Raw genomic sequence first — 15,419 nt, forward strand, 5'->3', positions numbered from 1 at the left:
CAGCTCAAGGCAATTAGGGAAGAACAAGAATGAGTAGAGTTGTGGCCTCACAGCTCCAGACTACCGGGTTCGATCCTGACTACGGGTGCTGTTCGTATAGATTTTATACATTCTCCCCATGACTTGCGTGGGTTTTCTCCGGGTGCCCTGGTTTCCTCCCACACACCAAAGATGTGCAGGTTTGAAAGTTAACTGGCTTCGGTAACATTGTAAATTGTCCCTAGTGTGTGTAGGATAGTGTTAGTGCATGGGGATCGCTGGTCGGCACGGACGCGGTGGGCCGAAGGGCCTGTTTCCGCGCTGTATCTCTAAAACTAAACTAAAGGAGTGTTGGTATTTCCAGCCATATATGAATATCTTGTAAAATATGACACCACTGGAAGTGAAGCCAAGTAAAAACACGATAACTATGGCTGCTAAACAAAACTGCTGCACTTAGCTTCAAGTAGAATAGTTCTATTTCAGTTCAAAGAAAGGTGCATATTGAACCTGCAACAACCAGGTTCAGGAATAGCTACTTCCCCACAGCCATCAGGCTATTAAACCTGGCTCGGACAAAACTCTGATTATTAATAACCCATTATTTGTTATTTGCACTTTATCAGTTTATTTATTCATGTGTGTATATATTTAAATTATGGTATATGGACACACTGATCTGTTTTGGAGTAAATGCCTACTATGTTCTGTGTGCTGAAGCAAAGCAAGAATTTCATTGTCCTATCAGGGACACATGACAATAAACTCACTTGAACTCACTTGAACTTGAACTTGATATTAAAGTTTGGGAGTTGCCATTGCCTTGCCTTGTGCAAAGTCTCAAGAACTATCGTCCCATGGGTATTAACACTAGTGGTTATACTGGTTTTCTACTGTCTGCAAATACGTGCATCATGTTTTAAAACACATACACAAGATCAAAGGTCTGTGGAAAAACTGGATTTCATTCCTTCCTCCCTCCCTCTCTGAAAAACACCCCGCCTCTCCCAACTCTCTATATCCTTCCTCCCTTTCTATAACATTGCCCAGCCCAAACCCTGTCTCCTCCCTTCCCCCACGCTTCTCTATAACATTGCCCAGCCCAAACCGTCTCCTCCCTTCCCCCACGCTTCTCTATAACATTGCCCAGCCCAAACCCTGTCTCCTCCCTTCCCCCACGCTTCTCTATAACAAGTTGTAGTCCTTCCAACTCTCACCTCCTGTCCCTCCCTCACATCCCCTCCCTCGCCCCCACCTCCCTTCCCTCCCCCTCCCTTGCTCTCATCCATCTCTCCTCATCCCTTGCTTCCCCCTCTCACCTTCCCTCCCCCACTACCTTCCCCTCGTATTCACCTCCCCTCTCCTCCCCCCCCCCTCTCTCTCACCTCCCTCCCCCCCCCCTACCTCCACAGCTTCCACCTCAACAAAAGGAGGTGACAAAGAGGCCCACAGGGAGGCCTGTTAACACATGAAGCAGGTGCTGCCCTCCCCACCAATGTCCAGAGCTCCTGTACTTCAGTATCAAGCACCAGCCAACCCACTGTCACCACCACCCCACAGGCTGTTAACTATCACCAAACATTGGTGGATTTACATCAGCATCAAGGCCACCCATGTTCTCCAGAGATGGTGCCTGACCAGCTGAGTTACTCCAGCACTTTGCGTCCGTTTTAGGTAAACCAGCATCTGCAGTCCCTTGTCTCCCCCAAGAACTTCCAATGAGTTTGGAGATTAGCTCTAGATTATCTCCGGTCAACGGTGATAATACTTACTTCCTCGGCCAAAGTGCTTGCGGTTGGTTCGAGGTCAGGGCTGGGCGTGGGAGTTGCTGCAGCCGCCGCCGTCGTTTCATTGTCGTCACCCTCCCCGACGTCTCCCCCCGGGGCCGGTTCCTCGCCGGACGCTGGCTCCTCCCCGCCGTGGCGCGCGGCGAGGTCCGGGAGCTTCTCCACCCTCCTGATCACGGTGGGCGTGACCGGCTCGGCCTCGCGCTCGGCCTCGCTCTCGCTGGTGGCGAGGTCCAGCACCGCAGTCTGCTCCCCGTCGGGCCCCGCGCTGTTCTGCACCATCCGCACCGAGGTCCGCAGCACCGCGCTGGACTTGGTGTAAAACAGGCCCATCCACATGTGCAGAATAAGCTTCACGTCTCTCATTGTCTCCTGGATGGCTGGGTCCCAAAGCCTGCCGCAAAGAGGAACGGGAATTCAAATCACATCACAAGCGCAAGGGCTGGCACGATCGTTAACGACACAAGACATTGGGATTAGAAGATCAGAATGTCGGCACGGTGGCGCAGCGGTAGATTTGCTGCCTTACAGCGCCAGAGACCCGGGTTCGAATCCCGACTATGTGTGCTGTCTGTACAGAGTTTGTATGTTCTCCCTGTGACCTGCGTGGGGTTTCCCCGAGATCTTCGATTTCCCCCCACACTCCAAAGACGTACCGGTTTGTACTGTAGGTTAATCGGCTTGGTGTGTGTGTAAATTGTCCTTAGTGTGTGTGTAGGATAATGTTAATGTGCGGGGATCGCTGGACTCTTACCCATGCAATGCCCGATTGACAGACTTCTCCTTGGGATCATTGGTATACTTGCTGTCCCACTGGTACAGATAAGGTCCTTTCCACTCAAACGTCACCTTCACGGTGTTCTTCTCCTCCTGCACGCAGCGAGACTGCTGGAAGGTTTCATCGAACCTGCTCTGCCCCGCTTCTGTCAGGTTGTGATCAGGAGCCCAGGCAAGTTTTGAGATGGCATCACCCTCCTTCTGCGGGTCTGGGACGGGGACATTTATCCCACTGCTGTCTTCTCGCCTGAAGGGCAGAACCCTCCCCACCAACGTCCCTTCCTCGTAGCCCCGCTCCTCGCCCTTGGCGGCCACCACCTTGGCGGCCACCTTAGCGGCCACCTTAGCGGCCACCTTGGGGCGCATCCGTCTCCGCCTTCTCTTGAGCGGCGCCGACGTGCATTGACCGATGGCGGCGGCGTAGTCATCCTCCTGCACGAGCTCGGCCACGGCCAAACGCACGGCCTCCCTCGCCCCGGGCGGCCGGCTGTACGAGTGGTCCGCCACTAACATGGCGATGCGTCGAGGGGCCGGGGTCTTGCGCGCCTGCTCCTTCTGCGCCCGAACCCCAGCCTGGGCCCTGGGGCTGGGAACCTGCGACGTTTCCGCGCAGGGAGAGACGGCCGCGACGCCTGGCGCCCCCCCGAACGTCGCAGAGACGGACCCGCCCCCTGCTTGGCTGCCCTCGGCCGCGTTTAACTCCACGCCGGCAGGCGGATTGGGGGGGCAGTCCGACCGCCTGTCGCCCCCAATGTTGGGCGCGCTCAGGCCAGACGCAAGGTGCAAGGCGTGTTCCTGCTGGGATCTTGGCAGCGAGTTGATGGAGGAACTAATCGCAAGGTCTGCGAGGATGCTCAGCGCGTCCGTTTCCAGGCCCTTTTCCAGTTGCCAGTTCCCCACCTCCAAACCGTTCTGCGACTGCGACTCGTTCTGGCTGATGGCCAAGGTGAAGGGTTGCAGGGAGGTGGACGGGCTGTCACCAGACTGGCCCTCGACAAAGCTCCAGGTACAGACACCGTACCTTGAATTCTGCTCGGTGTCCAATCCTGCAGCACAAGCAGACATGTTTACAGGGTCATCATCCACAATTAGACAACTACTGCCTTTAAAGCAACAGAATCCGTGAAACAAAAATCGTAGAGTGATACAGCGTGGAAAATGGCCCCTCGACCCAACTTGCCCACACCGACCAACATGCTCCATCTACACTAGTCCCACCTGCTTGCATTTGGCCCATATCCCTCTAAACCTGTCCTATCTATGTACCTCTTACATGTTGCGATTGTCCCAGCTTCAACTACCTCCTTCGACACCTCGTTCCGTACACTCACCACCCTTTGCCTGAAAAAGGTTACCCCTCAGATTCCTTCAAAATCTTCCCCCCTTCACCTTAAACCTATGCCAGCTCTCGATTCCCATAGAATCAAAATCTTTCCCCCTCCCCCCCATAGCAGGTATATCAAAAACAATATGGCAGAGCACCCCTCCCTTCATCCCCCCACCCATCTCCCCCCATGCCTAATCTGGACTCCCACCTACTCCTCCCCTCAACTGAACCCTCACCTCACCCGAAAATGTTCCTCCCTCTGGCTGAACAATCCGCAACTCTTCACCTTTCTTCCCTTCCTGTATTATCTTTGGCCTTTGTTTCGACCAGCTACCGATCACCACCCCCCCTCCCCCCCCCCCCTTCACTCCCCTCGCCTGTGCTGACCTATCACCTGCCACAATGTCCCTGCCTCTCCCCTTATCCAGCTTTCTTCTCTCTTTCCCCCCCACCCAGCTATAACCAGTCTGAAGAAGGGTCTCGACCCGAAATGTCACCTAACCATGTTCCCCAGGGCTGCTGCCTGACCCGCTGAGTTACTCCAGCACTTTGGGTGAGAGGAAGCAGTTTAAGACCGACCCTTACCTGCATACATATTACCCATATCCCTCCACTCCCTGCATTGCCATGTGCCCCATCCAAAAGTCTCTTAAACGGCACTATTGTATCTTTCAGGCCATCACCCTACTCTGCAATGGGGAATGCATCTCATATTTCCCATCCTTCAGCCAAATAGACCACGGAACTATCAGAGAGGACTACTTTCTTCATACCACAAACAGACTGCCACTACTTTGGAAGATGTTCCGAGTTGGAACACCTGGCTATTTTGGTGTTTGGGGTGTAGTTCACTGTAGCAACCGAATTAGTTCAGAATTAAAGGGCGCTATTTTAGAAAGGAAGTGAGGGGGAATTTCTTTAGTCGGAGGGGTAGTTTTGGTGGAATTCATTGCCACAGAGGGCTGTCGATTCCAAGTCAGTGGATATTTTTAAGGCAGAGGTAGACACATTCTTGATTAGAACGGGTGTCAAGGGTTATGGGGAGAAAGCAAGAGAATGGGATGATGCGGCAGAGATCAGCCATGATTGAATGGCGGAGGAGATTCGATGGGCCGAACGGCCTAATTCTACTATCACTTGTGAACCTCCCACAAACCACAGTGTGACGGAGAGTAGGTAATCTGGCCTTGTGATGTAGGCTGTGGGATCAATGTGGGCCGGGACACAGGGGGTGATCCGCGATGTCAGGGCAGGTTTGACACCCAGATAACCGGCCCATTGGATTAACACCTCACAGCATCTCCTGCTCTACACTGTAGTGTTAGTCAGGGCTTTTTGTGATTGCAGTGGCAAGCTGGTACCCATTCCTTCGCTCCATAGATGCTGCCTCACCGGCTGAGTTTCTCCAGCTTTTTTGTCTACCTATTTCTCTATGTTTCTGATGTCACTTGATTTTACTTCTTTTCTCCAAAGGGCCCGTTTCGATGCTGTATCTTTAAACTAAACAAAATAATGGAGTTACTCAACGGATGAGGCAGCATCTCTGGAGGACGCGGTGGGGGATGGGGGAATGGTGGGGGGGGGGGTCAGCACTGAAGTTCCCCATACCTGTTTGTGGTTTCTGTTTTTTTGCCCCGGCCCTCCTTGTCACCATCTTCCTTGCCTTGGCGGTGGATGCCGGGCTGGGTTTAAGAGGCTCTCCGGTCTCCTTCACCTCCTCACCGTTGACCTCCGCGGGGGCAGGCTGCCCTGCCGTGCTGCCCTTGGCCAGCTCTTCCGCCGCTGCCCTCTTAGCGCGGGCAGACAGAGACCTGGTCGTTCGGCCCGGACCGGGGGAAGCGGGATTGCTGGTACCACCATCACCACTGGCCAGGATTGCCGACTTTGCCACTTTGGCGGGCTTTCGGCCAACCGCGGTGGTCGCGGCACTGGCTTTATTCCTCGCCTTGCCGGCACCCTTGCCGACGGCTTTGCCCGTCACGGGTTTGCTGGTTGGTTTTGCTTTTCCCGCGTCGGCCCCTGGGTCTCCGTTTGCCGGCTCCTTTGCCGTCGCCTTCACCACCTTCACCTTCAACTTCGCCCCAGATCTGGGGGTGTCACCGTCTGCCGGTCGGCACCGAGTCCTGGGGCTTCGGCCGCGTACCTGCCCTGGGTTAAGGCTGTCTTTCGCCCGGGGCGCCGCGGACGCTGCTCTCGAAGTGCGCGGAACCTTGTGCTTGTCGCCGGAGCTCTGGCACAACTTGAGGTAGTTTGCCCGCAGTTTCAAAACAGTCGCCACGGGGAGTATGTAGCTGGCGGGGTCGGCCAGGTAGGGGGAGAGCTGGGAGGTCGCCGACCCCTGGCAGTCTCCGGGACTGGCCGACCCTCCCTCGGCCGCCGAGTCCCCGTCCGAGAGCGGAGGGACGCCGCCCGCGATCCGGCACGACTGGCGGGAATTCCGCGGCACCTCCGACGACATTTCGAAGTATTCGCCCAGGCGGTCCTCGACCGACTTGTTGCGCGGAGTCTCCTGGTCCCCTGCCAGACCCTGGCCTGCCGCCAGCGCGTAGTCAACAGCCGGGAGGAGCGGCGTTATCTTAGCCGAGAAAGGAGAGCGCTGTCGAGGGCGGGTTTGCTGGCCAACATCTGCTGGGCAAAAAAACAATTGTTATAAAACAATGTATAAAAACATTTATACCAAAGCCAATTAACCTACAAACATGTAGGTCTTTGGAGTGTGGGAGGAAACAGAAGATTTCGGAGAAAACCAGGCCCCCAACAAGACTCCGATTAAAAAAGTACCCCGGACTAATCGTGCCCTCTGATGGTGGACATTTCAACCCTGGGAAAAAGATTCCGACTGTCCACACTTATCTATGCCTTACTTTAGTTTAGATGGAGCGTGGAAACAGGCCCTTTGGCCCACTGAGTCCACACTGACCAGCGATCCCCGCACACTAACACTATCCTACACACACTAGGGACAATTTACATTTTCATACCAAGCTAATTGACCTACAAACCTACACGCCTTTGGAGTGTGGGAGGAAGCCGAAGATCTCGGAGAAAATCCCACACAGGTCGCGGGGAGAACGTACAAACTCCGTACGGACAAAGAACCGTAGTTAGGTGCGAAGCCGGGTCTCTGGCGCTGTAAGGCAGTAAGTAGCTCTACCGCTGTGCCACACGGCCGCCCTTTGGTGAGGCATCTGGACCGAATTTGACCGAAGCTGACAAGCAAAGAGCTCACAATTTAACCCGCTGGGTTAACTGGGAACGTAGGATAAGCCTAGACTGTAGAGAAAACCATCCAGGTTTGATCATTCTCTACATTTGGACTTGCCAAGGAAGGAGCAATACCAAGAGCTACCACCCAGCGGCCCTTACCGATGCCAAACAATTTGCCACTAGGGGACAGAAGACAAGACCAAGAGCAATGCCAAACATCAGGGCTGACAGCTTTTCCAGTGGGTGACTGTTCACTACTGAGTCCCTCAGACTATAAATAATACTGGTCAATTCATGGCACACCCATTAAATTGTTATCTACACATCTTGGAAAGAGAGGGAGCCAGGGGAAATCCTCATCAGTTCAGATACAGTGTCCACACCGACCAACCAACTAGTTCTATCCTACACACTAGGGACAATTTACAGGAGCTTTTCACTGTACCTCGGTACACGTGAGAATATACTAAACTGAACTGAACTGAAGCCAATTGACCAGCAAAGCCACACGTCTTTGGAATGTGGGAGGAAACCGGAGCACCTGGAAAAAAAAACATGCAGTCACATGGAAAACGTGCAAACTCCACACAGGCAACAGCCATTGTCAGGGTCGAACCCGGGTCTCTGGCGCTGTGAGGCAGCAACTCTAGGGCTGCGCCAGTGTGCCCCTCCAAGCTTAACTTCTGTGCAATCCATTTCATTATAGAACATAGAGAAGCCCAGTACAGGAACAGCCGACAATATCTGTGCCAAGCACAGTGCCAAGTTAAACTTATCTCCTCTGTCTGCACGTAAACCATGTCCATGCATTCACTGCATATCCATCTGTAAAGCCTCCTATGATGCCACTGTCATATCTGTCTCCACCACTATCCCTGCGCAACATGTTCTGGGCATTCACCACCCCTTTGGCTCCTCTCACCTTATAGCTATTCCCACTATCTTTGACATTTACACCCTGGGACGGGGAAAAGCTGATCCATAAGATGATTTTGTTTTTCCAATTGAACCAAATGTTCCTCACTTCATTCACTGCCAAGGTGGGTATTCCATGTCGACGCCATCAATGTGCATGAATCTGAATATACAGAATATACAGAAATGTCTGAAGAAACGTCACCCATCCTTTTTCTCCAGATATTCTGCCTAACCCATAAGTTCATAGGGACTAGGGGAAAATAAGTGTTCGGCACGGACTTGAAGGGCCGAGATGGCCTGTTTCCGTACTGTAATTGTTATATGGTTATAGGTTCGAGGAGCAGAATTAGGCCGTTTGGATCATCAAGTCTACTCCAACCCACCCCAGTGCTTTGCGCCTATCTTTAATACACAGGAATTTCCATGAGATGGGGAATTACAAGTCTAGGGTCAACCTTCTACCGTTTAGAAATTGATGAAAGGTCAGCTTTTCCAGACCATTTTAAACATCGCAATTAAGGAGCCTGGAACTACCCAACATCTTTGGACGCCCCTATAGATGAGAAAATGAAGTTACAAGTCAAGAATAAAAAGAAAGTTAATACCTTTAAGATGTGATATTCTTGGCGATTTAAAAATGAAGACAGCCTGTATTGTGCACGGGGCAATCTTGCTGCTTACTGCAATATAACAAAATACCCATTGTTATGAAGAGTCTCCTCAGTATAATAGCTCCAACATTTACAATTCCCTTTTTATGTGTATACTTACCTCCCGTCGTGCTGCAAACAGGATGGCTGAACAATATAAGGAGCCCCTGGTCCTGTAAGCATTTTACGATTGCCTGGAAATAAATAAAAGTACACATGTAAAATTGTGGTGATCCTCCCAGTTCAAGGAAGTATCCCCTTTGGTTTAGTTTCATTTTGTTTATTATGCTCTCGTGCATTGAGGAAGAGACTTTGTTGCGTACTATCCAGTCAAAGAAGAGACTCAGCTGTCCATTGTGTACAGATACAGGATAAAGGGTTACAGCAGTTAGTGCAAGATAAAGTCCAGTAAAGTCCAATTATTGATAGTCCAAGGGTCTCTCAATGAGGTTCTCTGAATCTGGAGGTGTGCACTTTCAGACTTCCGTCCCGTCTCAATACTCCACGGGATCTTAATCACCATTCAAGTCACCTCTCGTTCTTCTAAATTCCAGTGGAAACAAGTCAAGCCTGTCCAATCTTTCCTCAGAAAACAATCCAGGTATTAGTCAGTTAAACCTTCTCTGAACGTATTCCCGCGCGCGAACGTCCTTAGTTAAATCAGATCGCGTGTAGACGAGTACTCTAGCTGACTTACTAGTGCCACCTAAAATTGACCTCCCAACTTTTGTATTGAATTCCCATTGCCATAAACCATAACATTGTTAGTTTTCCTAATAATTTGCTGTCGAGTAACCTTTCGTGATTCACACTAGGCCACCCGGAACCTTGGTAATAAATTTCCTTTCGCGATTGTGCATCTCATTAAAACATACCGCATACTTCATTCCCGCCCGAGAGAGTGAGAAATCACATCGGTGCTGCCACCTGGTGGCAGAACGACGAGAAACAAAACGTAAACTAACGCCAACACCAAATTTAAATTTCTTTATTTATATAGCACATTTTTAGTCAACTTGCATTGACCCCAAAGTGCTTCACATAATTACATCCACACACACAGGCAAAGGTGGGTGAAGTGTCTTGCCCAAGGACACAACGACAGTATGCACTCCAAGCGGGATTCGAACCAGCTACCTTCCGGTTGCCAGCCGAACACTTAGCCCATTGTGCCACCAGCTGATTTCCCTCCACCTGCTAACATGTCTGGACAATTTCTGAATTCAAAAGGCAAATTTAGCCATTCATTTATGGGGAAATATATTATAAATTAATACAGATTACGAATTTTCATGATTTACTGCATAAGAAATCGTCAGAATGAATGAATGAATGAATAAGTTTATTGGCCAAGTATGTAAACATACAAGGAATTTGCCTTGGTGCTCCACTCGCAAGTAACAGCAAGACATACAATAAACCATTAAGAATGAAACATAAAACATTAAAACATTAAGAATAAAACATTACAGTTTAAACATGAATGAAATAAAATACCAGAGCAAAAGGAGGCTACAGATTTTTGGTTACTGCTCGTGGAAAAAAAGCTGTTTTTATGTCCGGCTGTGGCAGCTTTGGCAGTCCGGTGTCACCTTGTGTTTCCTCGGCTGCCGCAGGAAGTACATCCTCTGTTGGGCCTGTTTGCCTGTGGAGTCGATGGTGCCCCCCCATTTAAGGTCCTTGGAGATGATGGTTCCAAGGAACTTGAAGGACTCCACAGATGTGACAGTGGTGTTGTTGATGGTGAGTGGGGTGCTCTCCTAAAGTCTACAATCAATTCCACCGTCTTAAGAGCATCGAGCTCCAGGTTGTTGCGATGGCAGCTGTGTCACTTCCTGTCTGTAGGCAGATTCCTCCCCATCCTGGATCGGTCCAATCAGGGTTGTGTCATCCGTGTTAAGCTTGACAGAGGAGTCTGGGGAGGTGGAGTCGTTGGTGTAGAGAGAGTAGAGGAGACGGGGGAGAGTACCGCAGCCTTGCGGCGCTCCTGTGCTGAGGGTCTGCGGGTCCGAGATGTGCTTTCCCAGCCACACATGCTGCTTCCTGTCTGTCAGGGATTCCTTCACAACAGCAGTAAACACTAGTCTTGGCAAAGCGTCAAAGGATTTGGTAATTTTCCGTCAATACAAACGATAGTTTCTACTTTCAGTCGGATGCTTGACACAATATTCTAGGTTAAAAGCTTAGTGTGGGGTTGGGTAATGAAGGGAAAAAAAGGTTAGGGCTCATTTAGGTAATAGTACAGTAAACACCGCTGACCTAAACTAACGGGGGGGGGGGGCGCTGCATTCCCTTGACACCCTTAATCCTTTAAAACAAGTTTCCTCAAATTATTTAATTATTACCAATGAATAGAGACTACTAAAGTGAGTTAGTACAGGTAAGTAAAGTATATCAGTGCTTCCATTTACTGTACTTTAACCCTGTATTTTGTGATATATACAAGATGTTAATAATTGCATTTCAGGCACTATTCATTCACTAATGTCATTAATCATTTTATTTTTCAGGAACAAAATTTGAGTTCATTCAAAATTTCCCAAGTTAGCGAGTTTGAAATGGCAAAGAAAACTCCAACCAAACCTGCTGTTTTCGAATATACAATAACTACAGATGAAAAACATTGTGTGTGTGTCAGTGAATCTTTCGCTCGTGTGTCAAGACGACGTATGGCTTCTGTCGGCGTCCAACATGTTGACAGAATCGGTCGCCCGCGACGCGTCACAGTGTGCATCGCGTCGTCGTTTCCGGGGATAACCTCACATTATACTGCATCTGCCATGCATCTGCCCACTCACCCAACCTATCCAAGTCACCCATAGCATCCTCATCGCAGCTCACACTTCCGCCCAGCTTCGTGTCATCCGCAAACTTGGAGATGTCACATTTAATTCCCGCATCTAAATCGTTAATATATATTGTAAATAACTGGGATCCCAGCACCGACCCTGTCATTTTTAAAGGGACCCGTTAATTTCTACTGTTTCCGGTCTGCCAACCAATTTTCTATCCATACCCTACCCACCAATACCATGTGCTCTAATTTTGTCCACTAATCTCCTGTGTGGGACCTTATCAAAGGCTTTCTGAAAGTCCAGGTACACTACATCCACTGGCTCTCCCTTATCCATTTTACTTGTTACATCCTCAAAAAATTCCAGAAGATTAGTCAAGCAAGATTTCCCCTTCATTAATCCATGCTGACTTGGACCGATCCTGTTCCTGCTATCGCAATGCGCCGTTATTACCTCTTTAATAATTGTCTCCAGCATCTTCCCCACCACTGATGTCTAAACTCCATCAGCGTGTAGAAGACCACAGGACGCTAGCGGCTCACGGAACTGGGTGTACTGTGGTCACTTTCAACACCGCAGGGGCGGCACGGTGGTGCAGCTGGTAGAGCCGCTGCCTCACAGCGCCAGAGACCCAGGTTCGATCGCGACCACGGGTGCTGTCTGGACGGAATTTGTCCGTTCTCCCACAGACCTGCGTGGATTTTCTCTGCCCGGGTGCTCCGGTTTCCTCCCACATCCCAAAGACATGCACGGTTGTTGGGTAATTGGCTTCGGTAAAATTGTAAATTGTCCCTAGTGTGTGGAGGAGAGTGTTAGTGTACGGGGTGATCGCTGGTGGGCGCGGACTCAGTAGGCCGAAGGGCCTGTTTCTGCGCTGTATCTTTCTCTCTCTACTTACTTCAGACGTTATGGGGAGTAGGCAGGAGAATGGGGTTAGGAGGGAGAGATAGATCGGCCATGATTGAATGGCGGGGTAGACTTGATGGTCCGAATGGCCTAATTTTACTCCTTTCCCTTACGGCCTTTCCGTGGGGTGTTCCATTACAGCTCATTGATCTTCTTCCACCTAGGATCAATATCCCAGTACAATTCGACCTGAACGGCAGCTCATTCTAAAATCAGTTGAGATAACGGCCGGTGGCACTTTGGGGTAACCTTTCAATTGTTGCATCACAAGGAGACAAACAACCAGCTGCCATTGGCCAAGGCCGGGACGACGCAGGCATTCGCACAGCCCCAGGCAGGCGAGCAGGGGAGGTTCAATCCTTGTGAAAGAACAGAACACATAGTGGTGCACGAGAGCAAAGAGGTGGGCAAAGGAGGTAGGAGAGCTCGGCCGAGGTTGGCATCGGAGCAGGCAAAACCCTTGGATTATTTCTAATTTCTAATTCAAATTCAACCCACAAAGATCCGCCAACATCGTGGTGGAAGGAGTGGTCCGTTCAGTGTGTATGAAATGCATCTTTCCACAAGTTACAGGAGCAGAATGAGGCCATTCGGCCCATCGACTCCACTCTGTCATTCAATCATGGCTGATCTCTGCCTCCTGATCCCATTTTCCTGCCTTCTCCCTATAAACCCTGACACCAATTTGTCTATCTCTACCTTAAAAATATCCACTGACTTGGCCTCCACAGCCCTCTGTGGCAATGAGTTCCACAGATTAACTAACCACCCTCTGACTAAAGACGTTCTTCCTCGCATCCTATCTAAAGAGAGCGCCCTTAAAAATCACAAAAGGCCACAAAGTGCTGGAGTAACTCAGTAGATCAGGTAACATCTCTGGAGGACATGGATAGGTCAAAGTCCTAGAGTTACCTCAGGTTCTTTTGCCAGTCACCCATGTCCCTGGATCTTGACATTGTCACCATTGAGAATGGTTTATTTCTATCTACTTTGTCTTCAGCTCACAACCCTTTGATGAATTTCTCCTGCACGAGCTGATTTTTCCAATCATATGACCATGACCCCATGGCTTTCAATTGTGATGACGAGGCTTTTGGGTGGCACAGCTGGTTGAGCCGCTGCCTCATAGCACCAGAGACCCTGGTTCAATCCTGACCTCGGGTGCTGTATGTGTGGAGTTTGCACATTCTCTCTATGACTGTGTGGGTTTTATTGCGGGTGCTCCAGTTCCCTGCCACATCCTAAAGATGTGCAGGTTTGTAGGTTCATTGACTTCTAGATTGTCCCTAGTGCGTAGGGAATGAATGAGAAAGTGGGATGACGTAGAACTGGTGTGAGCAGGTGATCTATGGACGGTGTGGGTTGAAGGGCCTGTTTCTCTGCTATACCTCTAAATTTAAACATTTATGTGGCATCTCAACAATTGCCCATTCCATGTCCATATATATCACATCAATCACCTTTCTCTCTCATCAAATTTAGCGTGGAACGGTGGCACAGTGGTAGAGTTGCTGCCTTACAGGGCCAGCGACCCGGGTTCGATCCTGACCATGGGTGCTTGCCTGTACAGAGTTTGTACGTTCTCCCTGTGACCTCCGTGGGTTTTCTCCGGGTGCTACGGTTTCCTCCCACACTCCAAAGACGTACAGGTTTGTAGGTTAATAGGCATCAGTAAAAACTGTAAATTGTCATTAGTGTGCAGGGTGTGCGCTTGTGTAACGAGGATCGCTGGTCGGCATGGACTCGAAGGGCCTGTTTCCGTGCTGTATCCCTAAACTAAACTCAATCCTCTGTTATTTCATTAAAAAAATCAAGTTACTTTGACTCAATTTTCCTTTAAAAAAATTCATGCTGGCTTTCAGTAATTAATACACATCTGTCCAGTTAATAATGCCATCTTTGATTATTGCTTCTATAACTTTCCCCATCAGCGCGGATTAACTGGGCAGTGTGTGGCTACTGGTTAGGGCGGCATGGTGGCACAGCGCTAGAGTTGCTGCCTTACAGCGATCCTGCCTACGGGCACCATCTGTATGGAGTTTGTACATTCTTCCCGTGACCATGTGGGTTTTCTCCGAGCTCTTCGGTTTCCTCCCACACTCCAAAGATTGGCTTGGTGCATGTGTAAATTGTCCCTGGTATGCGCAGGGCAGTGTTGATGTGCGGGGATCGCTGGTCGGTGCGGACTCGGTGGGCCGAAGGGCCTGTTTCCACGCTGTATCTCTAAACTAAACCACTCAGTTTATCCTTGCATCCTTTTTGAACTAGGGTGGAAACAAAGATGGCCACCAAACTTCATAACCAATGCATTTCTTACCAAGTTCTTCTCTTCCAATTCAGCCAACAGAGTGCCCAGTTGAGAGGTGTTGCCTTCTTCCAGGGATTCCACCAGCTCATACCAACTGCAGTATAATCCTTCCAAACAGACTGTGACAAACACAATGGATTAGTGATTCAGCTGAGCACGTTGTAAGTTAACAAATGGCGCAAGTCAACTTTAAATACCTTCTTTCCGTGTGTAGTTTTCTGGTGCAAAAACAGCCTGGGGCAGTTTGAGTTTTAGTTCCTCAATCTTGATCATGCGTTCAATTTCAAGATTGGTCGGTCTGAAAATAGAAAATGTACACACAGATGAAAGACGTACTTATGAACCGATGGTGACAGTGTACAAAGGGTCCAAGAAGGAATATAAGCAGAGCTTAATGGGTGGTTGACAGTTAGCAACAACTCTGTGTATCTTTCCGTGACTCTGAGGTCTGAAGAAGAGTCTCGACCCGAAACGTGGCCTTATCCATTCCCATCACAGATGTTGCCTGCCCCCCTCCCTCCCTCCCTCCCCTCTCCCTACCTGCTGAATTACTCCAGCACAGTGTTTTGCTCAACAGTCCAGCACCTGCAGTTCCTTGTGCCTCTCTTTGACTCCATGTGTTAAGGATACAATTCTTAGCACATGGCAGTGATGGGGACTTTGCGCCACCTGTTGGCAATGCGAGGTCATTGACGCCCATTGGGAGAATGTGGGCAGTTTTCAGTCAATGTAACGCACACACACACGAGCACACGCACACACACG

General features: G+C 49.9%; 1 protein-coding gene across 20 annotated transcripts in view; it reads right to left on the reverse strand.

Moving 5' to 3' along the window:
- Positions 1-15,419, reverse strand: part of tasor2 (transcription activation suppressor family member 2) — a 129,425-nt gene that overhangs the window by 43,301 nt on the left and 70,705 nt on the right. For 19 of the 20 annotated variants that reach the window (XM_033040114.1, XM_033040112.1, XM_033040125.1 and 16 more), the window contains exons 10-16: positions 14,852-14,952; positions 14,664-14,773; positions 8,767-8,839; positions 8,601-8,675; positions 5,479-6,498; positions 2,521-3,589; positions 1,752-2,160 (exon numbers count right to left, since the gene is read on the reverse strand). In XM_033040114.1, the coding sequence (XP_032896005.1) occupies positions 1,752-2,160; positions 2,521-3,589; positions 5,479-6,498; positions 8,601-8,675; positions 8,767-8,839; positions 14,664-14,773; positions 14,852-14,952 (2,857 nt within the window). The remainder of the gene's footprint in view (positions 1-1,751; positions 2,161-2,520; positions 3,590-5,478; positions 6,499-8,600; positions 8,676-8,766; positions 8,840-14,663; positions 14,774-14,851; positions 14,953-15,419) is intronic. The other variant, XM_033040111.1, reaches the window with a different exon arrangement.

Source organism: Amblyraja radiata, chromosome 21 (assembly GCF_010909765.2).
Source record: "Amblyraja radiata isolate CabotCenter1 chromosome 21, sAmbRad1.1.pri, whole genome shotgun sequence".
NCBI lineage: Eukaryota > Metazoa > Chordata > Chondrichthyes > Rajiformes > Rajidae > Amblyraja > Amblyraja radiata.